This window comes from Canis aureus, chromosome 5 (assembly GCF_053574225.1).
Source record: "Canis aureus isolate CA01 chromosome 5, VMU_Caureus_v.1.0, whole genome shotgun sequence".
In the NCBI taxonomy this organism is placed as follows: Eukaryota; Metazoa; Chordata; class Mammalia; order Carnivora; family Canidae; genus Canis; species Canis aureus.
In genome coordinates this window covers 6,488,290-6,512,894 of record NC_135615.1, presented here as the reverse complement: position 1 = coordinate 6,512,894, position 24,605 = coordinate 6,488,290, and the positions used below count along the sequence as shown (strand labels likewise).

Below are 24,605 nucleotides of genomic sequence, written 5' to 3'. Positions count from 1 at the left end.
AAAAACAGAAGAAATGAAATTTAAACTATCTGTAATCCTGCAACTCCAACAATTGCTGATATTTTAGGCAGTTTTCATCCCATCCTTTGTTGTGTTCCTTAACTGACATTTGGTAGTGGTTGTGGCTCAGTGTGGCTGTAGGAGTGAGGAACACAGAGAGAAACACAACCTCATTTTGCTTCTCAGGTGAAGAAGGGTACCAGCCGCTGAGGGAGAAAATGATCTCATGGCATCTTTCTGACATTCTTTTCCAACCTGCCTCTCCCACCAAGGTTTATCTTTGACCATCCAGGACCAGGTCTACAGGAGGAAGTCTTATAGTAATCACATTTTTGGTCTCCAATATGGCTTCCTATTTTAAAAGAAAGTCTAGCCTTGGCTTCAGTGCCCTAGATCTAATCACCAGCCAGTGTGGGCATGTGCATCTGTCAGCCTTGGATGCATTAAACCACCTCTGAATCCTCATGGCTTACAGCCACAGACATTTCCTCTCTCCTGGGTCTGCGGGTCATCATCCTTGGCCCCAGAATGTGAGTCAGACTCAGCTAGTTCACTTGTCTCTTACCATCCTCAGACCAGCAGCTCCCTGTGACACACTCTTCTCCTGGTGAACTCACAGCAAAGAATACAGGAGGATGGCATAGAAACACATGACACAACCTCTCAGGTCCTCTGCACAGTCAGTGCCCTATATCTTCCACCCATGTTCTGTTCACCAAAGCAAGTCATGTGGCTAAATCCAACATAAGTGGGGCAGGGACATGAGACCAACCCATTGTGAGGGGAGGCATTGCTCAGTCACCTGATGACAGGCCTTGGAGTATATTTGGACAATATTTCAAACTTGGACCTCCTCTGGAAAGTCTTCCTTGACCATTCCAGCCTACAGGGATTTGTTTTCCTCTTTGAAAAGCTATAGAAATGGCTCATTTTGAGTTTATGTGCTGTCTATGTATCTTCCCATCTACAGACCCAAAGCCATCTGTTTATACATATCTTCTCGACATGACAGAAGAATATTCTCAGGAACCAGGGGTATTTTACGTGTATAAGATAATTTATTCATGGGTTGGTAACTGCTTGGTTTACTCTTTATTCCAAGAAGGTGATATTTAAAAAGTAATGTGTTTGCTTTGTTCCTTTCCTCTCCAGCTGCCCCCAAATCTTGTATTTTCAGCGGTGAGAAAAGGGAGCAAGCTGTAAGTGAAAGTTTCATTTCCCATTTTAAAGTTCTCTTATTGTTCAGCTCAGATCATCCAGTTTCCGTGGGTAACAGCTACTGAGTTAACTCTTGAGCTCTGCCTTTTGCTACAGAGCAGCCCAAATTGAGTTGGCTGACCTCACGACTGATAAAGTCATGATAAAGTTCTGACCTAAGGGCAGCCTGTGCATTCTAAGGACTACCCTCCCTGAACTCCCTGAACTCCAGCTCAGGTTTCCTTTGTGGGGGGTTTTTCCCCATTTCCCCCCACCCCATTTTCTTTAAAACAAAAACAGTATAGCACCATCACTTGGAGGGGGGAAAAAACGGATTCTGAAGCTGAAAAAGTGAGAGGGGTCTCAGAGAAAATCTCAGAAGAAGACACAGCTACAGATCCCGACCCTTTGGGAAATCCTTATAAAAAGAGGCTCTTCCTAGCCTCCAGTACTGGGCATGTGTTCTAGACAATGGAATTTAACAACTAAATGGTGTCCTTTGCTAGTGTTTTCTGTCTCATGTTTATTTCCTCATTGATTGTGCATTAGGGGAAGAAGGGAAGAAGATTTTTCATCTGCCTAAGTGACACCATAGGACTTGGTAAACCCTTAGTAGGCACTTGATTGACAGATGCCATATGCTATGGTTCCCACTTTATTTCCTATAGGTGTATAGTCTGTCTCCAGCAAGACCATGATGGTTCCCTGCAGTGGCTAGCGTGGTGAAGAACATTTATTGATCTGCTCTTTTAATATTTTATTTAGAATTTTTACTTGAATAACAAAGGAAGAAAAGAAGGAAAGGAAACAAATGAGAAAATGAATGCTAAGAACAAGGAATCCTTACTTGAGGTAGGTTTAATTTTGCAGAGTAGAAGAAAAGAGAAAGCTGTTAACTGTATCTATTTTTAAATTATTTGCTTCTTGGAACAATGGGAGATTCTTAGACACACTGAAATATTACCTTGGGGTTTTAAAATCAAATTATTACTAAATTATAGCTATTTAGATAATTAAACTGGTTCTTTGAGTCAGTTTAAAATATGGCTTTAGACTGTATTTACTCTCATGAAGTTGGATTAGTAATTCTTGACTAAAACACTTTTAAACCCACATAAAATTAATCTCTTAACATTCTATATTTTTCATTACTTAAGTAATATTATTACTTAAGTATTACTTAAGTAATGAAAAAGCTCCATATGAGTCAGATGTAAGGATTTCCAAACCTACTTTACAATGAATTCTAAGATGCTCTTCTGGAAGCCACGTGTGGTAGGAAGTATGAGCTTTGGAGATAGGAAACCTGACACAAGGTCTGGGTCTGCCATTGAGGTTCATAATTATTGGATAGGTCCAGGAACCTCAGTCTCCTGGATTGTACTGAATTATTACAACTATCCAGGGAGGTCATGGAAGCCCTGTGTCGATTACTGTGCACATGTTTGTGATTATCATTCTAGGGACATGTTCAGTTGATGGTTGATTATTTTTGAAACTCTTAGTGAGTTTTCACAATAGTATGCTAAAAATCAGGGCTCTGTTCCCAGCATATAATGCAGAGGAGTGCAGAGATCACAGGTCACAGGTGGCCATGCTGGTCAACAGTGTGTTGACCTTTTCTAGAGTTAGTAGATTTGAGGCTTCTTCTGAAAACTTAGAAGACCTGGGGACACCTGGGCCTACAGTCACACCTGGAGCCAGTTTGCTGACATTGAAGAGCACCCTCTCTCATTCACCAAGGTCTGGCCAGGCTCCCACACAGGTTTCTCTCCCCACCACATTCTCCCAGCCCTATACCAGAGGGAGTAGGTGCCAGAACCTCCTGCCCCTCCCAAGGTCCTGAAAAAAATCTTACAAATTCTGCTTTCTGGGACCAAGAGCACAGTGTGTATTTCCCATGGAGGCCCAACAGTGGGAATGGGGACATTCTCTGCATTTATCAGACTCCAAGTTCAGTTGAGGAAGAGAAAGTACCAGGTGTCCCCAGCAGCAAGGAGATTCAGGTTCTGAGCGAACTTAGTAGTGATAGGGACTGACAGACATGGAAAGGGAGGGTGAAGTTTCCTAATACAGCCATTTGTTTATAATCAGTGCTTATATATCAGCTGTCTACACTGCCTGTTCCTTGATTTATACAATTGCCTGAATAGTTCTTGATATAGGACTTCAGCAGGGTATTAAAAGCTGGATGTGAAAGAAAAATACAAAGCATGTTATGCTATGAAAAATTGGCATTAGCCTGCTTTCTAATTTGGACCAAAAATCTGATTGAAGGGATTATATACAAGGCAGCTAGTGCTAGCTAAATTGGAGGGAAATGTGAACAAAAATGTATCCCATATCCACTATATATATACATTTGCTTGCAGGGTACAAAATTAAAAGTTATTCTACATTTATGAGATGGAATGAAAGGAGGTTGAGAGTTATAAAAAAAGAAGCCCAAAATAAATGAGTATTTGAACTGGGAGACAAAAATGATGTATAATTATGCTACATTGCTTTTTAAAGGAAATTTACTAAGAATTATATAATTGTATGCATGTTGTGAGATTTGAAAATCTACACCTAGAAATTTTACCTTGTCCCCTACCTTTTCTCATACCATAGTATTAATAATTGCCTTCTTTATTCTTCAGTAAGAAAACTATCCAAAGAATAAATTAACTTACACATATTTATGTATGCATAGGATTATATATTCTATTTTTTTCTATTTACTAGTAGTGAAATAGTAATTTTTTTTACTTATAGAAAAAGGAATAATGTTTCTATTTAGCAATTTATAATAGCAGAAATAACCTTTATGGAATGCTTACTTTTATAGTATACCAAGATTATACTCATAACCTTTCTTATGAAGCTAAAGCTATTGTGACTCCATTTTTACAAGTAAAGGAGCTGAGATTTAGGATTTGCCCACAGTTGCAAAGCTAAGTGGTCAAGAAGCCTTGAAGTCTAACTCAAGAGCTGAGATTTAGCCACCATAATATCCTTCCTCTCTTTTGACAAGTAGTATGTGATGTAAGTATATGTATTCAGAGTTATAGACAAATGACTTTTAGCTTAAAGGCTAGTTTGCCACAGTCTGTTTAGATATGAACAAAAATGTGGTTTTTTTTCTTTCTTGTGCTCTCTATAATCGGATTTTCAATTTTCAGGAAAGTTTCTGCGGGACATCCATCATTGTACCAGAACTTGAAGGAGCTCTTTCTTTGAAAGAAGATGGAAAGAAAACCTGGAAAAGGCGCTATTTTCTTTTACGGGCTTCTGGAATTTATTATGTACCCAAAGGAAAGACTAAGGTCAGAAAGAAAAATAAAACGCTTTGTCAAAAAATCATTTTATGAAAATTAACCTAAGGAAATCTTCAGATCACAATCTAAATGCACTTTTTTGCTCTGAAATTCATGTTACTACAATGTTTGTGCAAATACATACCCTATTGGACAGAATTGCAGAAGTCCTTTTGAATTTTTCCAAAGCTTTCTCCTGTAGGTGAAGAATTTTATCTGTTTTAAAGTCAGATTTCAAAAATTATAGCAGAAGCACTTTTCTAGAGATAATTTGTTACTTCATATATCTTTTTCTGAGGGTTTTTTTTTCCCCTGTATTTACTCTCTTGTTCTGTGGTAATTATAATAAACTTCTTTTATCTGCAATCATAAAAGTATAAGTGTTGACAGAGCTATATTAAGATTGTAGCCCTTATACTCTGAACATTTAAGTTGTTCTCTGAAGTGTGCTGTTTGCATTACCCTGCCTATTTTAGGACAGTATCTTAGATTAAACTTCTACTTGGTGATTTAGGATTATTGCCTCTGATCTATAAGCATACCTTAAATTATTCATCTTTGAAATGAATTTTAACTCTCATTCTGACCATTAGCTTTTTTTTCTAAGAGCTTTTTTTAGAGGCTTTGGGCATTTGCATCTTGTTTACCTTTAAAAGCTTTAGAATACCTCTCTCATCATCATATTATTTGAGGTACGCTGAAGCATTTTGCCTTCACTGCTGAATCCAGGGCACCACCAAATGGCATATGTACAAATTGCAGGCTGCTTCCTTTTATTTATTTATTTTTTAAGATTTCATTTATTTATTTTTGAGAGACAGAGAGGCAGAGACATAGAGGAAGATACAGGCTCCCTGCGGAGAGCCCGATGCAGGACTCAATCTCAGGACCCCGGGATTATGACCCGAGCCGAAGGCAGACACTCAACCACTGAGCATCCCCTCAGGCTGTTTCTAATAAGGCTTGACCCACATTCCCAAGCAGGTGAAGTCCTGGGAAATATCCAGGTCTGTTCCTCTAGTGAGAAGACTCTCTTACCGATCAGAATGCAGGAGAGGCATAACCAGTACTGCGTGGTTTATGTCAGCCTACTGCTCCTACTTAGTGTGAATCACAGAAAACTGACAGAGTGTTTCGGAAAACACACACACACACACACACACACACAAAGTCTTTGACATTTACATGTAAATGAGATGATAAACCTATCCCAACACATTTAGTGATAAAATTATAACTGTTCTAGCTTTGGACAAGAGTACTTTACTCACTGCTACAGTTAACCTTGGAAGAGAGGAACAAGCCAGGAGTCAAGAAAAAGAACAAGAAGTAGAAATTTTTAAAAGAAGAGGCAGGGATCCCTGGGTGGCACAGCGGTTTAGCGCCTGCCTTTGGCCCAGGGTGTGATCCTGGAGACTCGGGATTGAATCCCATATCGGGCTCCTGGTGCATGGAGCCTGCTTCTCCCTCTGCCTCTCTCTCTCTCTCTCTCTCTTGCTCTCTGATGACTATCATAAATAAATTAATTAATTTAAAAAAAAAAAAGAAGAGGCAAAACTCGCTTTATTCACACTTGATGTGATCGTCTGCCACACAATATAAGACACTCAACTGAACGACTATTAGGACCAAATAAATTGTTTTCTTTTATACAAACAATATGCAAATGAAAACATAGTGCCAAATATTTCATGCATAGTAGGGAACAAAAAATACAAAATACCTAACAATAAACAGGAAATGTTCAAGACCAATGTGGTATAAAATATAAAATGCAATAAAAGAAGTGAACTAGAACTGAATAAATAAAAATTTATCATGCTGGTGGATGAAAAAATATTAATTCTCTCCCAAACTTTCTATATGTTAAATCCCCCCAAAAATCTCAATAGGATAGTTTTTACTTGAAATTCACAGACTGATTCTAAAATTCCTCAGAGGGGTGGTATTTAATAAATAGCATTGAAATAATTGTCTATCCATCTGGAAAAAGTAGTTTCCTACCTCATACCATGTTTCAAATTATTTTTTTAAGATTTTATTTATTTATTCATGAGAGATACAGAGACATAGACAGAGGGGAGAAGTTGGCTCCTTCCAGGGAGCCCAATGTGGAACTCAGTCCTGGTATCACAACCTGAGCTGAAGGCAGATACTCAACCACTGAGCTACCTAGGTATCCTCCCATGTGCCAAATTAAATCCTAGATTGATTAGATATATTTACAAAAAGTATGAAATCTCCTTTTATCTATATTTTTTAAAATTCTCTGAGAAAATATAGGTTAATATTTTCATAATTCAGGGGTTGAAAAACCTTCAACAAGGCTAAAAACTCAAAATTATAATGGAGAAAATTGATAAATTTGACTTCGTGAAGTGTTTTTTAACTCTTTAAGGCCAAAGATACCAAACAATAAGTTAAAGACTATCTCTGGCATTAGAGAGTACATTCCAGCATGTATAACCCAATACAAATATTCATAAAATATAAAGACTTCAACAAGTCAATAAGAAAAAAAAAACATGCTCATAGAAAAACTGCAATGCTTATTGAGAATTTAATACTAAAAAAAATATCAGTAGCCAGTGAATAATTAAAAAGTTGCCCTTTCTTACCAGTAATCAGGGAAATGTAAATTAAAAAGTGAAATATTTCTTCCTACAAGATTGATAAAATGAACAATGTTGATAATATCCAGCTTTCAGCAGGAGTAAGAAAAATGGGCAATGTCAACACAAAATGTTGGAATGTAAGCTGGTACAGCTGATTTAACAAGATCTATTAATATAAAGGGGAATGCCCTTTCAAATGGCAGCTTCCACATTTCACAATCTACCCCCACGGAAATATTTGCTCATATGTACAGTATTTTTGCAAGAGCAAAATATTGCAATAACCTCTAGTCATCTTTGGTAGGAATGGTTAAATAAATCATTACGCCCACAGAGTGGAGTGCTCTGCAGCCATTACATGACTGTCTTGTATCCATCCATATGTCTGACATAGGGAGACCAAGATACTATGTTAAGAAAATAACAAGTTTCTGGAACACTATTTATAGTAAAATCTCATTCATATTTTTAAAATGGTATGTGGGTATGTATGTATGTGGGTATGTCTACACATACATATGTATATAAATGTTCACCCGAAAACATTTGGAAGAATACTTCAAAACAATGGTACTTTCAGAGAAAAGAGTAGAATTAGAAAAAAGGAGTGTGGAAGAAGTTTTCATTTTATTATATGTGTATGTGTGTAAGCATAATTTTATAAGCAATGTAGTATATAAATCATTAATTTTTATATATAAAATTATGGTTTATACGTTCTATTTTTTCAATTTGAAAAAAAAACCCAAGACTTTGAAAATCCAGAAGAAAATATCTTCAAAGAAAAAAACTGTGCAACCATCTACAAAGGAGGCATTGTGCACTGAGAGGTAGCGTTTGCCCTCTCTCCTTTATTCACTCACCTGCTAAAGAATTAAAGAATGTAAAGGCAAAAAAAAAAAAAAAAAAAGTAATAGGGCGAATTTGTAATTGAAATGTAACCAAATATGTAGATTAGAGGTTGGAATCCTCACAAGGAGCATGAGACATGGAGGAGAGGTTCTGTCTCCATAGCAACACTGCCAGCCCTAATGGGAAAGCATGAAAGGAGTCTTTTTTTCTCAGAGAGAAGTGCATGAAGTGTGTGCTGATTTCCTGAGCATCATATTTACCTCTTATTGTTCATCCTGAGGATGACTTTTTTCTCTTCTAATGCTCAATTAGGAAATCCATCACTGACTCAGAATGGCAAAAGCCAACGTGAAATTTCTGACTAGGTGGTCAATCCTCTTGTCCCCACTGCATCTGTAACGATGTCTCAAGGTCAGCCAGTCAGCTCTGGCCCCAGGAGTCCACGTGCAGGTGCCAGAACAGCAGTACAATATTCCACTCCATCTCTGGGTGTGTGGCACACTGTTTTGTCTTCGGTGTGCTCTTCTACCTCTAAAAATGCCAGCCTGACTTTTTAGAAAATGTATAACATGATAGATGCTTAAATGGGTTAATCTAAAATTCAATATTGTTCTGCTAATATGTTACTCTTAGTTGTGCCATCAAGGACAACCTTGAAAAATTATTAAGCTGTCAACGCAGTGAAATTTATTTTTTTCCTTCTTTTACAGACATCTCGAGATCTGGCATGTTTTATACAGTTTGAAAATGTCAACATTTACTATGGGATTCAGTGTAAAATGAAATACAAAGCACCCACTGACTACTGCTTTGTTTTAAAGGTATGTCGTAAGAAGTTCTTGATTTAGACTGGTGAGCAATTCGAGTTAATATTTCCTTTTAAGGAAAAAAAATGTTAAAATTTAATATCATTAACCACAAGTGTGTATCATAATAATTTTTTTCATTTTAAACCAAAATAGGAAAGGTGGAAGCATTTCTACCCTCAGTTCCTGTTTCTGAATTTAAAACTTTATCATGGATCTATCCAGTCTTCTTCATCACTTATAAAAAATGAAAGCTCTCCAACTTGAACAAATCTGATACAGTTTCTCAGTTCTTTATTGGACCGTTATTCTGCTAAGAAGTTTTTAAAAATTAGGAACTTGACAAGATTTCCTAGAAAAATACAGAAAATACAAAAAATAGGGGGGAAAAACCCTTTGTCTAAAAATAGCCTTACTAGATCTTGAAGTTTTTTAAGGAGTATATTATCAAAAGGCAATTATCAAGTGTTTGGTCAGGTTTACATTTGCACCACATTTTGGAAGGTTGGGTAGAAGTAACTGTCTTCTGCCAAATTAACAACTGACTCCTAGAAATGGATTCAGGGAGTTTATGTAGCTATTCCGACCATACTTTGGTTCAAACACCGTAAATTCCTTTTCCTTCTCAGTCCCTCAATCACATTTCATGCCAGAGAGTGCCGATTATCTAAATCCATAGGTATGGCCCAAGGCTATGTGCAGAACTTCTCTTTAGAGTCAGGTTCCTCATTCTCCATCTGAGATGGAAGTCTGTGGAGCAGGTAGGTGTTAATAAAATCAGGTTCCTGGGGATCCCTGGGTGGCGCAGCGGTTTGGCGCCTGCCTTTGGCCCAGGGCGCAATCCTGGAGACCTGGGATCGAATCCCACATCGGGCTCCCGGTGCATGGAGCCTGCTTCTCCCTCTGCCTGTGTCTCTGCCTCTCTCTCTCTCTCTCTCTGTGACTATCATAAATAAATAAAAATTTAAAAAATTTTTTAAAATAAATAAATAAATAAAATCAGGTTCCTGGTGAGATTGTTCGGTAGCTCAGTCACCCATTCCCCCCGAGGAAGAACCCATCACCGCGGTTGTAGAAATGTATCCTTGCCAGACTACACGTGTGTGCTCATGTACTTCTTGGCAAAGCTGTCACCTCTCCTTCCAAAGTGGTTCAAAGTCTATACTATAGGTTTATATCACCTTCATAAGTGGAGGACAACACCTAACATCTACGTGTGTGGCAAATATAACCTTTGTCAAGGACCACATCATTAGAGATGACCATGTACCCACTCTGTCATTTCAGAGGTTTCGACATTAGTGTGGTATTGTCACTCACATTACTGCAGGAGTTGGGTGTTCCCTAGACCCAACATTCCCAAAACTCTGAGCACAGGCAGTCTGGGCATTCATTCATTCATTTATTCATTCATCATATACTCAATATCAATTGAATGCCAGCTACCTGCTAGGTACTAGGTACTGTCCCAGGGGCTCAGGATACAGAGGTGACCCAAACGTACAATAATCCGTGTTCTCATAGAGTTTATATTAAGAGTGAGGAAAATGGCAATAAACAAAAAAATGTGATTATCAGGCAATGCTAAGGCTCCGGATAAATATGAAGCCGGGTAGGGGACCCTGTGTGCAAGGACCAGGGCTTCTTTAAGTGGGTTGGTCAGGGAAAGGGTCTCTGAAGGAATGACATGTAACAAAAGATGTGAGTGAAGTGAGGGAGGAAGAATTACCCAAGGAAGAGCATTCCAGAAACAGGACCAGCAAGTGCAAAGGCCCTGAGGTGGGGTCCCATTTGGGTCAGTAGGAAGAGAGATGAGAATGTCCTGCCTGCTTCAGGTTCCTGCCTTTCCTTTTCTGTTCCTGGTATAGATGGGGTTGTGAGAATAATAACAAACACATAGCATCTATAATGCAACCTCTTAAGCACTTTACATACATTAACACATTTAATCATCTTACCAACATTTTGAGGTAAGAGCCATAATTCTCCCTAAAATATAGATGTGGCACCTGAGCACAGAGACTCTTCAACCAGTAAGCGGCCGAACAAGGTTAAGACTAGGTGGTGGGGAGCCTGGGTGGTTCAGTCGGTTAAGCGTCCAACTTTTAATTTCAGCTCAAGTCATGAATTGAAGCCCCACATTGGAGATTGATCTCCACCCAGTGTGGAGCCTACTTTTTTTTAAAAAAAAAGAGAGAGATAGAGAAACCAGGTAGTGGCTGAGAGGCCACTCTCTCAGACTGTTTGCTAGGATGCAGGATCTCTGCCCTGCCCCACCCCTGCTGCCAGCTGGCCTGAACTGTGCATTCATTGTGTTCCTGTCTGACCCCATGGCCCTTGTTTGGAATTCTGAGACCCTGAGATACTACCATACTGGAGGCCCTCATTTTCCTGTGTACATTCCAATGCCCACATCTGTTAAGCTGGGAGAAGCCTTTGAAAGAGGTTCTGAAATGCTACTCAGTAACTGGCTTACTTAAACTCATGGTAGAAATACACATTCCAAGGTCCTGGACCCACTGACTCAGAACGTTTAAGGATGGGGCCAAGGAATCTTTGCTTTCCCAGAGCATAACCAAGTTTTACACTCAGTGTTAGAATGCATCCTACCTCTAAACATCAACAGTCAGGGCTTAGCTGGTAATGGAATGCACTTTACAGTGGAAAAATTGAATGACAGGTGTCAGGAGGAAGTAGAGGCTGCCCCAATTGCAGGGCTGGGTACCAGAGGCTGGAGCACCTGGTGAGAGAAAGACAAGGCCCAGACCCAGAGGTCCCAGGATGATGTTTAGACACAGTGAGCAGGACAAGAGCTCGGTTTCTTGTGCCAACTCACAAGTTTGGAAGTAGATCCTGGAATCATGGTATCAATGATCTGACCTGGGATGCAGGTTACCCTGGGCTGCACGAAGAATGGCCATGCTGAGGCCTGGGGTATTGGACTAGGGTATCAAAAACCCACATATCCAAGGCCTAAGCCTTCACGAGAGGGTTGGGGGCCTCCCTGAAGAGTGTGTGTGTGTGTGTTGTGGAGGCGGAGGTACAGGGCTCCAAGACAGAGAAGAAAGCAGGCCTGATGGATATAGAAATGGACAGGAGTCACGAGCAATCCTCATAGAACATTTCCCTTTTTCTCAAGACATGATCAGTTTTGTTCTCGAACCAATTTTATGAGCAATCACTCTGCTTATTCTGCTCTTAAGCATGCTGAGTTCTCAGTACCTTCCCAGAATACTGGGAATTGTTATTAATTTGCTGAGTAAAAGGGTCTCTCACAGTTTGAAGAACTTAATTTGTTTATGAACATTTGGTCACTTATTTCCCTTTCTGTCCATATTGGGGGGAAGAAAACCTCTTGATATTAAAATATTTCATCAGGGCAAACAGATGTACAGAATTCAAAGAATACGCATATACATTACAAAAGGGATTCAGGATATGGAGAAGCATGTTAAGAGATTGTGTGATTCCATAGCCATGTACTGATTGAGAAATCCAGTCCAGAAGTTTCTTATTTAGTGTGAGCTTACTGATTATGACAGTCCACTGGGGGGTGCTGTCAGGAAGATGGGAGAGTTGAGTCCTGGCCTGTCCCCTGGCACATTATCAACACTCTACGCCCCATTGCCCGCTTCTACAAAGTGAGGATGATTACACCCAACCCTTCTTATGTGGATTAAATAATGTATGTTCAAAACACCCTGAGTTCCATGTCTAGAAACATAGCACTCATTAATTGGGTCATTACTACAACACTTTATCATTAAGTAATTATTTCTATTGACCAGTGGTTCTCAAATTTTTCTGTGCATGAGAATCACCGAGAGATGCTAAAACACAGATTTCTGGGGCTCCAGAGTTTCTGATTCAGTGTCTGAGGTCACACTCAGGAATTAGCTCTTCACCTGTCCTTGAGAGGTTGTGCATACTCATGGGAAAGAGATTAGAATCCGAAGGAAGGATTTAGTACTCAAGAATCATTCCTTCCCTTGCACTCTTTCTTTGATGCACACTCCCATCCCGAGCCTGTGATGAAGTCCCTCCTTTGTGAATTCTTGCTCGCTCCATTCTGAGGCTAAATGAGATGATGGGGCAGTGGAAGTAAATATCTTCCAGGAGAAATGAGGGTTTATCAAGGTCTATTCAGAAGTGGTGGAATATCTTGGAAAGAGCATTGGAATTCAGCTCCCTACCCATCTTCTCTCCACCCCTTAACTCTGCTACATTTTCTTCACAGAAGTTTTCACAATCTGAAATTATATTACTTAGTGTTTTCTGTTTTTATTGGATTTCTACCCTAGTGGAATAAAAACACCTTGAGAGCAGGGACTTTTTCTGTTGTGTTTACTATTATGTTCCAGAGCCTGAATAGGTATTAAATGCTTAACTCACATCTGTTGAATCAAAGAACAAAAATGCATGTCAAGCCCCCTGCCCCATTGTGCTCTTCAAAACCTGGTTCTGTTTTTTTTGTTTGTTTGTTTGTTTGTTTTTGGTTCTGTTATTAATAGGCACATGCCCTCTCATGTTATGGGCTCTGTGTTGGGTTCTTCTCATACATTATTTCACTTAACCTTTCAACAGCCCTTTAAGGGAGGTATTATCATCTCTACATTATAAATGTGGAAGCAGAAACTCACAGAGGTTCATGAACTTAGGTGAGGTCACCTCACGCTTATGGTTAAAAATGAAATGTGTTCTCTTGAGAACAAACTCTTCTCACTCCTATCTTGAATTTCTTGGAGCTAGGATTTAGGGTCAACATTCTCTTGCTACTGTATTTCCTTTCCCTAGCCTACTTAAGAGCCATGTCATAATGTGGGGCTCACACAGTTGAGCTAAGTCACTCACTTTTGGCTCTTGAGTCTGCTTTTTGCTGACTGGGTCAGCCTCCGCACTCACAGATTTTAGCAGCTTTTCCCCTGCTTTCCACACAACTCAGTCTTCGACTTCATCCCCTGACATCATCTATACTTTCTCAGAGTATCTCACCTGCGAACCTCTCAGCACACCTTGCCTTCTACTTGGAGAAGACAGGGAAGGAAAGGCTTGAGTTGCCCTGGTCTACTTCCTCTTTACCTCTGAACTTAACTTGATACAATCATCATCCTTCCAACTTTGTGTTTCAGAAGAAAAGGCTCCCTCTTCCAAGCTCAGTGCCTCCAACATTAGCCCTTCCCTAGGACCACACCATCAAGGACTCCCTTTTGCTTCAGCATCTTCATGTCTCTCCAGAGAATTCTTCTCTTGGGCTAGAACACATTCAGGTATTCCCTGGGTGGATAGGGGAGGTTCTATAATCACTTCCCTCAGTTTGATCTGCCCCATGCCTTGGGCTTCTGCGTTCCCTTTCACCCAGACTTCCTAAGAAAGCAATATGTCCTCCTTGTCTTCAACTGTTATTCTGCAAATAAAACTCATTCGTTCCAAAATATTTCTCTCCAGCCTACTGCTATCCAGTACCGTAGGATACATGGTGAACAAAACAAAGAACTTGTCTTTGTGGAACTTACACTCTAGCAGGCTTCTCCTCCCTCCTGTGCTGAAACTATTGTTAAAGTTTCTGGTGAACAGTCAGGAGTTTCAGTCAATCCTCAGGTGTCTGATCTTCCTGGCATCATTTGCATTGGTGATAACTGCCTCACCCTCAGCCCAGACCCCTCTATCCACCCGCTCCTCCATTTCTGTGAGTTCTTCCTCTTCCCACACACCCTAGAATGTTCTCTGGGGTTCTATATTCTGTTCTCACCAGACTTCTGCTCTTTCTGAGAAATCATCTTCACAGCCACAGCTCCAGCTTTTGTCTGTACACTAAGAATTCCCAGTCTATAGCGAATTGTTTCACTTTCTTCCATCTTACACCTGAGACAAGCACGTGTCCAAAGACACTTCAGTCATAACCTGTCAGGTAGTAATTTCAGCACTTTCTCCACCCTCATGAACTACTCCTTTCTGCAGTCCCTATCAAGATGATGGTACCACCACGCACTGTATTACTTTTGGGGGGCTACCATAAGAAAGTTCCACTAACTGGCTGACTTAAAACAACAGAAATTTATGCTCTCACAATTCCAGGAATCCAGAAGTTTAAAATCACGGTGTCAGTAGGGTTGGCTCCTTTTGGAGGGCTCTGAGGGAAAATCTGTTCCATGCCTCTCTCCTGGCTTCTGCCATTTTCCAGCAATCCTTGGCACTCCTTGGCTTACAGCTTTATAACGCCAATCCCTGCCTCTGTATTCACATGGCCCTCCACTCTCTGCATGCTTGTTTGTTCTCTTCCCACAAGGACACCAGTTATTTTGGATTAAGGCCCACCCTAATCAAGCATGACCTCATCTCATCTAGATTATATCTACAAAGATCCTATTTACAAATAAGGTCACATTCATAGGTATCAGCAGTTAGGACTGCAACATAAAGGGGAAACAGTTAAACCCATAATAACCACCTACTTTTCCAAGTTAGAAATAGAAAAATCATCCTAGAAGTCCCTTCTCTTCCCTTTCTTGTCCAATCCATCATCAAGCTCTGATTTTCCATCAGAGATGTCTCTAATCCAGCCCTCTCTGTTGGTCCTTCCTCCCCATTCCAGGCCCATCTTCCACGTAACTGCCATTGCCGTTTGTATCACTGTGCTCTCCTAAAATGTCTGATGCCTACAGGACAGTGTCCACATGCTAGTTTGACACAAGGCTCTTGACTCTGGCTTCCGCTCATTTGCTGCCTCTTCTTTCCATGGCTCCCAGGTCTTAGTCACACAGAGAATTTCTAGATGTTCCTCAGATGTGACAGAGTATTAGCATACACTTCTTCCAAAGAGCCTTCTCATTCTCTGTTTCAAGTTTTTACTATGAAATTCACCATGTCATAGGGTAATCATAAATTTGTTTACGTATGTCTCCTCCAGCAACATTCCCCAGCCACCATGTCCTAATTATGGTGTGAGTGCCTTACTCATCTTTATTAATGAGAGCTATATTTCTTAGTACTTAATATATTTCTTAGTTCAGACACTCCTTTGGCCTTAGACAAATGGCTTAACCTCTCTAGCACAGTCTTCTCATTTGTAACACATCGGTTACCTCAGTTTAGAGATCTGTTAAGATCCTTTTTAACAGTAATGTTCTATAATTGCCCTGACACTTGTGTACTGTGTTGTACATACTACAAGAGCTTCTCTTGTAGTATTTACAGCACAATTAAATTAAATCTATTGCACAAGAGTCTGGCCAGCGGTACTGAACCAGTGTTTTGTTTTGTTTTTTGTTTTTTTTTCTTAAACCCCTTTGCAAATGATTTTTCAGTAAAAGGCTCAGTTAGGGAGCAAACTCCCTGGCAAAGTCCTAAGCCATGACTGGAAAACAAACACGCTAACTTTGCTATATGACATCCTGGGAGTCAGAAAGGAGCCTCGTGCCCACTAGATAGGTCACTTTAGAACCATAACATCTGAGGATTGCAAGCAACTTTTGAGGTCATCTGATGTTAACTCTCCTGTATACATTTGTGGTGTGTGTGTGTAGTGTAAGGAAGTCAGTGAGAATGTGGGAGAGAATGAACCAAGGTCTGTACATCTACCTCACCATCATAGGAGGAGCCACTGTTAGAATTCAAGTCTCAAGAGTTCTTGCCTATGTTTTATCCTCAAAACCCATTTTATTTAATGGAATATCCACATTTTACTCTATTTGGATAAATAACATACTTAAGAATTTATTAATTGTGCTGTATAAGTGGATACCTCTACACAGAGAGCTGATGTGTGCACCTCATTGCAAGCACAATATGATATATAGTCTATTATTAGGAACCTGGCTCTCATGTGGTGTGAAAACCAAAAAACAAATGAAAAATATTTGAATAGGGGCAGCCTGGGTGGCTCAGCGGTTCAGTGCCGCCTTCGGCCCATGGTGTGGTCCTGAAGACCCAGGATCGAGTCCCACGTCGGGCTCCCTGCATGGAGCCTGCTTCTCCCTCTGCCTGTGCCTGTGTGCCTCTCTCTCTCTCTCTCTCTCTCTCTCTCTATGTCTCTCATGAATAAATAAATAAAATCTTTTTTAAAAATATTTTAATATACCAAGCCAAGTTAACCAAGTTAACAGTGTTAACTTTTAAAATTTCTCAGGAAAAAAAAAAATAAGAGTTGCTTTCTAAGAAAAATTACAAACATTAATTGCTCTTGCTGAAGAGACCCGTTCACCCCCTTGCATGACTGTCAACAAGAATGCTGTTGTAAGTTAGGGAGCTGGGTTTCTGGTGCTGAAAGACAAGAACTTTGGTTTGGCTTTGTGGATTTTATTACGGGAGGGCGTGCTGCAGGCATCTCTGGAACGTCACATTCCATCCAGGAAATAAGTCACTTGTCATCAGCATGACCTTCTAGTTCATTAATGTTACAAATCTATTTTTGCCGTGGGGCCACATTATCTGAGTTGATAGAGAGTTTTGATTTTAAAGGCCTCCAGAGATGATGATCGTTTGCATGACAGTTAGAAAGCTAAAATCTCACATTCAGAATGAATGAGGAAACACTGAACCCCAAAAACAGGGAAATGTGCAGCGGCCATTCAGAAGTGTCTGCCACCATCTGCTGGCCAGAATGGAAAACTACAGGCCACCCTGGGGAGCCCAGGGCTATCACCCTCAGGAAAACCTAAGACCATCCTGCAAGTGATGCAGAAGCAGATTCTCAGAGCGGAGGAACCTAAACAAAGAGAATGGTCCATTTACAGACAGAAGTATGAAGGTGAACTTTCCTCAACTGGTCAAAAGGCCACAGGGAAGAATTCTTTACAATTTCTTAATTTTCTGTGGTATCCTTAAAGTTTGGAATTTTGGCCTTAAGAGCTTCATAAAAATACAGAAATTCTAGGTAGCAGGACAAGAGACCCCCCCAAAGTTCTAGTGGACCATAGCATAAAATATATAATAACTTCTCTCGGCCTTGTTTTCTCATTTGTAAAACCGAAATTTACTAACCTCTCATCAAGCTCTTGAGTCTGTAACAGGTCTTGTTCTCCTTTTTGGGCAATGACAGCAATGCCACCAAGTTGTGAGAAACAGCAGGGTGACTAGCTGAGATGCTGTTTCTCAGACTCAAACTGATGTTCAGAGGCACAATGCCCTTGACCTAGATCAATTTTGAAAATAGCCATTTCCTTGACGGTCCGTAACGAAGCCAAAAGCAAAAGCGAAGGAGAGAGATCTGTGCGATACTCTTTAAGAGAGGAGCCAGCAGCTCCACTCCTTTCCTGCCCCTGAAAATGGCTTCCCACTCTCTTGGCATTCCATTTCATGCTCAGCACCACCACCGGTTTCTCCGCATTCCAGCAGGATTAACAAGCTTCTCTGAGGGTTGGAGGCAGAAGAGGTGGTCTTATGCACACAACTTCACCCACAATGGTTATAGTTGTAACTTTTCTATATAATAAAACTTACTAAAAATGATAATGAGTCCATTTAAATGTACCCTGGTTCCTCATGAGGCTGAACCCAGTGTTGGATTCCACGCTCAGTGGGGAGCGGGGAGTCTGCTTGAGATTAGATTCTCTCCCTCTGCCCTCACCCCACTTGCGTGCTCTCTCTCTCTAAAATAAATAAATAAAATCTTTTTAAAATAGTAAGATAAAAGTACTCCTATTCCTAATCCTAAAATTACTACCAGCAGTTTTCCACTATCTCAGGAATGACATACGTTGTTTTTTTTAATTTTTTGAAAGATGCTAATAAATAAGAAGGAGTTTATAAATGGTCTTTGAAATTACTTTTTTCTAGCATCCCCAAATTCAGAAGGAGTCCCAGTATATCAAATATCTCTGCTGTGATGATGCAAGGACCCTAAACCAGTGGGTCATGGGAATAAGGATTGCCAAGGTAAGAGACCATTTGGACACAGCCTGTCTTGGATTGCACACCCGCACCCCAACCTGAGTGCAGTCTCTGTACTACTTCAAAATGACCATCCATTAAGGATGGGTCAGCATTCCTGATGCCATTTTATTTTCTGGCCCTTGGGGCTTTTTTAATAGGAGAGAGTGATGGAAACACAGACCTTTCCAATGACCTGAGAATCAAGGGTTTATTCTCCTGTGAGACTTCGAAGGTCTTTATATTTACTCAGGGAGAGCTTTGCACATATAGTATGTAATTAAAAAGTACAACACGTAACCTGTAGTAGATTTACATGAAGACCTATGTAATCAGAACTGAGAGGCAAAAGCTCTCCTCTAACATCTAGGTAAAAGTATTAACTGACTCTGCTAATCTGGAAAATCACTTAACACATGAAAACAATCTATGAATTTTTTTAATTGAAACATACTAAAAAAAATCTCAAGAAAGAAGTAAAAAGAGTAGCTATAAGGTGCTTTCTACTCGATATGTATATTGCAATTGAGTGCCGGATTTGGGATAAACGGATTCCTTTCTTCTTTTGTGTTCTTTCCCCAGTATGGAAAGACTCTCTATGATAACTATCAACGGGCGATGGCAAGGGCCGGGCTCGCCTCTCGGTGGACAAACCAGAGCACAGTCAGCACAGCTCCACCAGCCACGTCAGCTGCGCCGTCGACAGGTACTGTGCTAAAAAGAAATTCTGACACCTGTTCAAAGCTTACCTGTTCAGAGCTCATGTTCAAACTTACCTAATGCACCTTATAAAAACAGAACTTGTTGGCACTGTGTATGTTTGTTTCCCTTCTGATGGTCAGGCCCAAGATCTCCCACACACATCTGTACCTGTTTCTTTATAAGTGATTCTTAGTAAAGCTTCGACTGCTTTTCTCATGATATGCTTGTGGATCAGATGGTGATCACAGTGGAGGGTGAGCTGAAAGAGTACTGTGTCACATCAGAGTATAAAGGTGGTATCTGTCCCAAGCTCCATGAGCACCAACAGACAGCCCACATAAATGACAAGATCATTCCCTGGCGTTTTGCCTCAGTGATCCCATAACCAGAGCCTTGAAGCTGATCCTGGACATTACATTCTACGGTAACATAACAGCTTCTTGTTTGTATTTGTAAGGAGGCCAGACACAGAGAGATGAAGTGGGTACAAAGCATTGCTTTACATACACTGTTTCTGATTCTTACACCAACCCTGCAAAGTATAGATTACTATCTGCACTCCACAGTTGAGGAAATTCTGAAGCTCAGATAATCAAGTGTCTAGCGTCTTCTCTGTGGCTCAGCTGGATTTCAAATATGTTGTCTTCATGGTAAACAACAGTTGAAAGAACTGGAACTATTATGACTAGTCTTGGTCACCCTTCAGTGTTAAAGAATGGTCATATCAAAGGCCAGTATTGGGATGTCTGTCCGGCTCAGCAGTTGAGCATATGCCTTCGGCTCAGGGCATGATCCTGGGATCCTGGATCAAGTCCCGCATCAGGCTTCTTGTGGGCAACCTGCTTCTCCCTCTGCCTATGTCTCTGCCTCTCTCTCTCTCTCTGTGTCTCTCATGAATAAATAAATATTTTTTTAGAAAGGCCAGTATATATATTCTTTGCTCCTCAAAGGTAAAAGCAGCTTGAAAATGGAGAAGGTGCAGTAACAGTAGATTTGACCCAACATTTAAAGATATTTTTACTAGATGAGTCCGGTCTGCCTGCCATGTGTACAGGGAGTTTCTGAAAGTGTTTGTCTTGAATAAAACTATTTTTTGCAGAGCACTTACCATGATTTGTAATAATTTTATGTGTCCATTACTGTGTTTGGTGCCTGTTTTCTCCACTGCACTCTAAGTCTTGAAAGGACAAAGGACCATTTCACCATGTTGCACACTGTGTTCCCAGAGTTTACAAGCCTGGCATATATTTAATATTTATTGAGTAAATAAATTTACTAAATTTACTAAATAAAGGGTTGCTGAGGTTGGTTGGGAGTTGGGTTTCTTAATCCTCTCAGTCTTCAGCTTGGGAGGGAAACGCCACTTGGAGTTCTTGGCTGGCAAGTTTCTCCTTCCCAAGATGGGGTCACTCTTTGGGATGAGGGATCCTGAGGCCATCTCCGGCATCTCTCCCCGGAGTACCAGCCTCCTTTCCAGTAAAGGCTCTTGGGCTATTTCTAAGGCAGATCATCCTATAGCCTCAGCTCTTACTGAGGGTGAGCCCATAAGGTTCTCCTTAGTCTTTTGATTCAAGGGAATGCTATGATGCCTTTCCTTTCCAGACAGCCAAAGAATTTTTCTTCTGAGCATTTTTCTTGAAATTGGGATCACTTGCTTTAGCAAATAGCTCTATTTCTTACCAACTAGTGGCTCTAGTTATTTTTCACAAGCATAACCATACCTCTTATTGAGCTGACACATCAGCTGAACTGTTTTAGAACAATTGGGATACCCTGATTGGCATATCAGCCATTTCCCAGAATGGAGCAACTAGTGTATTGTACCAACAATCATCCTGTCACCCAGACAGGTTTCTTAGCCTGGATCTGGCTCAGTGAGGTATCAGTCAGGAAGTTTGGGTTTTTTTTTTTTTTTTAATTTTTATTTATTTATGGTAGTCACACACACAGAGAGAGAGAGAGAGAGAGGCAGAGACATAGGCAGAGGGAGAAGCAGGCTCCATGCATCGGGAGCCCGACGTGGGATTCGATCCCGGATCTCCAGGATCGCGCCCTGGGCCAAAGGCAGGCGCCAAACCGCTGCGCCACCCAGGGATCCCGGAAGTTTGGGTTTTATGGTCAGCAGCCAGGAAGAGCCATATCCAGTCAGGTGCTCAGGGGATCATCTTTGGCATCAGCTGTATTCATTCAGGTCACTCAGATCACAAACTGTCTCTGTGATTCAGTAAGAAATATATTTGGTCTTTGACATCAGCTCCTGACACAGCCTCAATAGCCCAAGGTGAGCTGAGTTATGGTGTCTTTGTTATGCTAATGAGATGCCTCATGGTGAATCCCTTTGTGGCTTTAGGATGGGGGCTGGTCACCAAAAGGACCAAGCAAGTGATTCTACCACAGAGCTTTGGACATCACTTTCAATTGGGCCCTTAATACTACCTATTGTTCTTACTACAGTTTTCTAGACTAGCAGTTCTCGGAGCCAAGGGTGACTTTGACCCCCAGGGAAGACTTGGCAATGTCTGGGAACAATTTTGGTTGTCACACCTTGAGGGAAATGCTTGTGACATCTAACGGATGGAGGCTAGGGATGCCATCTTTCCTAAAATGTATAGGACAGGGCCCCATACACCAAAAAAATTTCCAGTCCCAAATGTCAGTAGTCTTGAGAAAACCTGTTGCTGTCAATGTAATCTCCTAGTTTCTCTAATTGTTTCATATGTTCTTTACTCTCCTCAGATATCTAATGGCCAAATCCTTTACTTTCAGGAGAGAAAATAAAACCATCAAATGGGAACTCCTTTGACTTCCCACCACCAAACCCAACACCTTCCCTGTATGTGCACCTGTCCTAGACTGCATCCATTATGTTACCTCCTAATAAAGGCCAGTCCTTCCATGTAGCCTCTGGTCCCCAATTCAGATACCAGTTGATTTACTGCAGTATTGACTCTGATGCCTACCACTGGAGTTAGCTCAGACCATACAGGTCAAGGGCACCAACCCTAACAAGGCTGCCTTTCTTCGCACTTCTGCCACACTTCTGATCTAGTGGCTACAATTTTGGAGGTTCCCACTACCCCTTCAGCTTCCACAGTTCTCTAGAAGGACTCACAGAACTCAGGAGAGTACTATCCTTATTATTACAGTTTTTTAAATAAAGGATACATATCAGGACCAGCCAAATAAAGAGACACACCAGGCAAGGTCTAGGAGGGTCCTGGCTGCAGAGCTTGTCCTCTCATTGACCATGTGATGGATTTCATTGTCCTCCCCAGAGGCTGGGTTAGCACAGAGCCCCAACCCTCTAATCACTTGGTTGATGTTTCTGATAACAAGCCCACCTCCCAAGCCATCTTGTTAGCATAAACTCAGATGTGATCCTAGGGGTTCACTGAATAGCGAAGACATTCCAATCACTTTGGAAATACCAAGGGTATTAAAAGTTCTGTGCCAGGAACCCAGGACAAAGACTAGACACATGCTTTATTATACCATTCTCTTCTACTTTCTTTTCTGCTCTACTGGGTCCTTCTCCTCAACATTGCTTCCTTCTTCAAACAAACAAGTTTTAAAACCATCCTATGACTCCCCATCTCCCTCTAGCTACTGCCCCACAGGACAACCAAACTATTCTTTTTTTTTTTAAGATTTTATTTATTTATTCATGAGAGACACACAGAGAAAGGCAGAGACATAGGTAGAGGGAGAAGCAGGCTTCCTGCCAGGAGCCCAAGGTGGGACTCGATTCCAGACCCCGGGATCATGCCCTGAGCCAAAGGCAGACATTCAACTGCTGAGCCACCCATGCATCCCCAACCAAACTATTCTAAAGGGTTGACTACATGTGCTGCCTCCACTTTCCTACCCTCATTCACTCTTCCACCCATTTCAATCAAGCTGCTTCTTCTAATACCCCATGGAGGATGCTCTTGCTAAGCCCACGTGGCCTCTATGTTGCTAAATGCAACTATTATAAACCTGTCTTTGTATCTGACCTTTTAGCACCATCAACACGATTGTCCACTCCTCCCTGAATCAGTCTCCTCTATTGGCTTTCCAGATAGCACACACTCCAAATCTTCTATCCCACTCCCAACTTCTAACCTCCTCTGCTAACTCTTCTTGTACTGCACCTAATCAGCCTCGGCCCAGTCAATCCTAACTCTGTTCTCATGTTATACGATCTCTTTACGTGGTCTGAATCCACTCCTGTCACCATATATGTGCTGACCACCCACAAATATATAAATCCAACCCAGACTTCTCTGTTGATCTCCAAAACCATGTAACCAGTGATTTGCTCAATGGCTCCATTTGGATACATCAGTAAAACTGATGCATCATCTTATCCTCCAGACTTGATCTTCTGTTGTTTTTCTCAGTTTCTGTAAATCATCATCATCTGCCCAGGTGCTCATGCAGGATACAGGCAAGGAAAGATCACTCATGCCCAAATCCAGTCACATCCAAATCCTGTTGACTCTACCTTCTAAATTGGTCAAATCTGTCCAGATCTGTTCATCTCCGTTCCCGTCAAACCCAAGCTGCCATGATATTTCACTTGGCCTCCAGTGGTGGTGGTGCACCAGCTCAACTCCCTACATTTGAAGACTTCTCTCCCTCCCTAAGTCAACTTTCTAAACGAAAATGTGATTTCTTCCCTATGGGTAGTGTTTCAGAAGCTTCTCACTGCTCTTAATGTCCCAAATCCTTAGCAAGGCCAACCAAGTCTGCATAATATGAGGCTTGCCCAGCTCTGAGGCCTCTTTTCCCCACCTGTGTCTTCCCATTCTTGTCACATGGGCCACTTGTTTTTTCCTAGTTTTTAAAGCCCCAAACACCATCATCTCTTAGGGACTTTACAGATGTTGTTCCCTCTGTTTATGACATGTTTTCCTTCATGTGGCTAATTCCTTCCTATTCTCAGGTCTACAATGAATTGTCCCTTTTACTTTTTTTTTAAGATTTTATTTATTTATTCATGAGAGACAGAGAGAGAGAGGCAAAGACATAGGCAGAGGGAGAAGCAGGCTCCATGCAGGAAGCCCAACATGGGACTCGATCCCGGATCTCCAGGATCATGCCCTGGGCCAAAGGTGGTGCTAAACCACTGAACCACCTGGGCTGCCCTGAATTGTCCTTTTTAAACCAGTCATAATTAATAATCTGTTTGATTAGTTTAGAACTGTTCTCTCCTCTAGACACTGAAAGAAATCATGAGGTGTTTCTGCTATGATTTTCCAACTGAAAAAGTCTGGAGGGATTGT

General features: G+C 41.0%; 1 protein-coding gene across 3 annotated transcripts in view; it reads left to right on the top strand.

The window, feature by feature from the left end:
- The window catches only part of APBB1IP (amyloid beta precursor protein binding family B member 1 interacting protein), a 107,845-nt gene that overhangs the window by 69,992 nt on the left and 13,248 nt on the right, over positions 1–24,605 (top strand). For all 3 annotated transcript variants that reach the window (XM_077896709.1, XM_077896708.1, XM_077896707.1), the window contains exons 8-12: positions 1,963–2,049; positions 4,362–4,505; positions 8,674–8,784; positions 18,544–18,642; positions 19,219–19,342. In XM_077896709.1, coding sequence (XP_077752835.1) covers positions 1,963–2,049; positions 4,362–4,505; positions 8,674–8,784; positions 18,544–18,642; positions 19,219–19,342 — 565 coding nt within the window. The remainder of the gene's footprint in view (positions 1–1,962; positions 2,050–4,361; positions 4,506–8,673; positions 8,785–18,543; positions 18,643–19,218; positions 19,343–24,605) is intronic.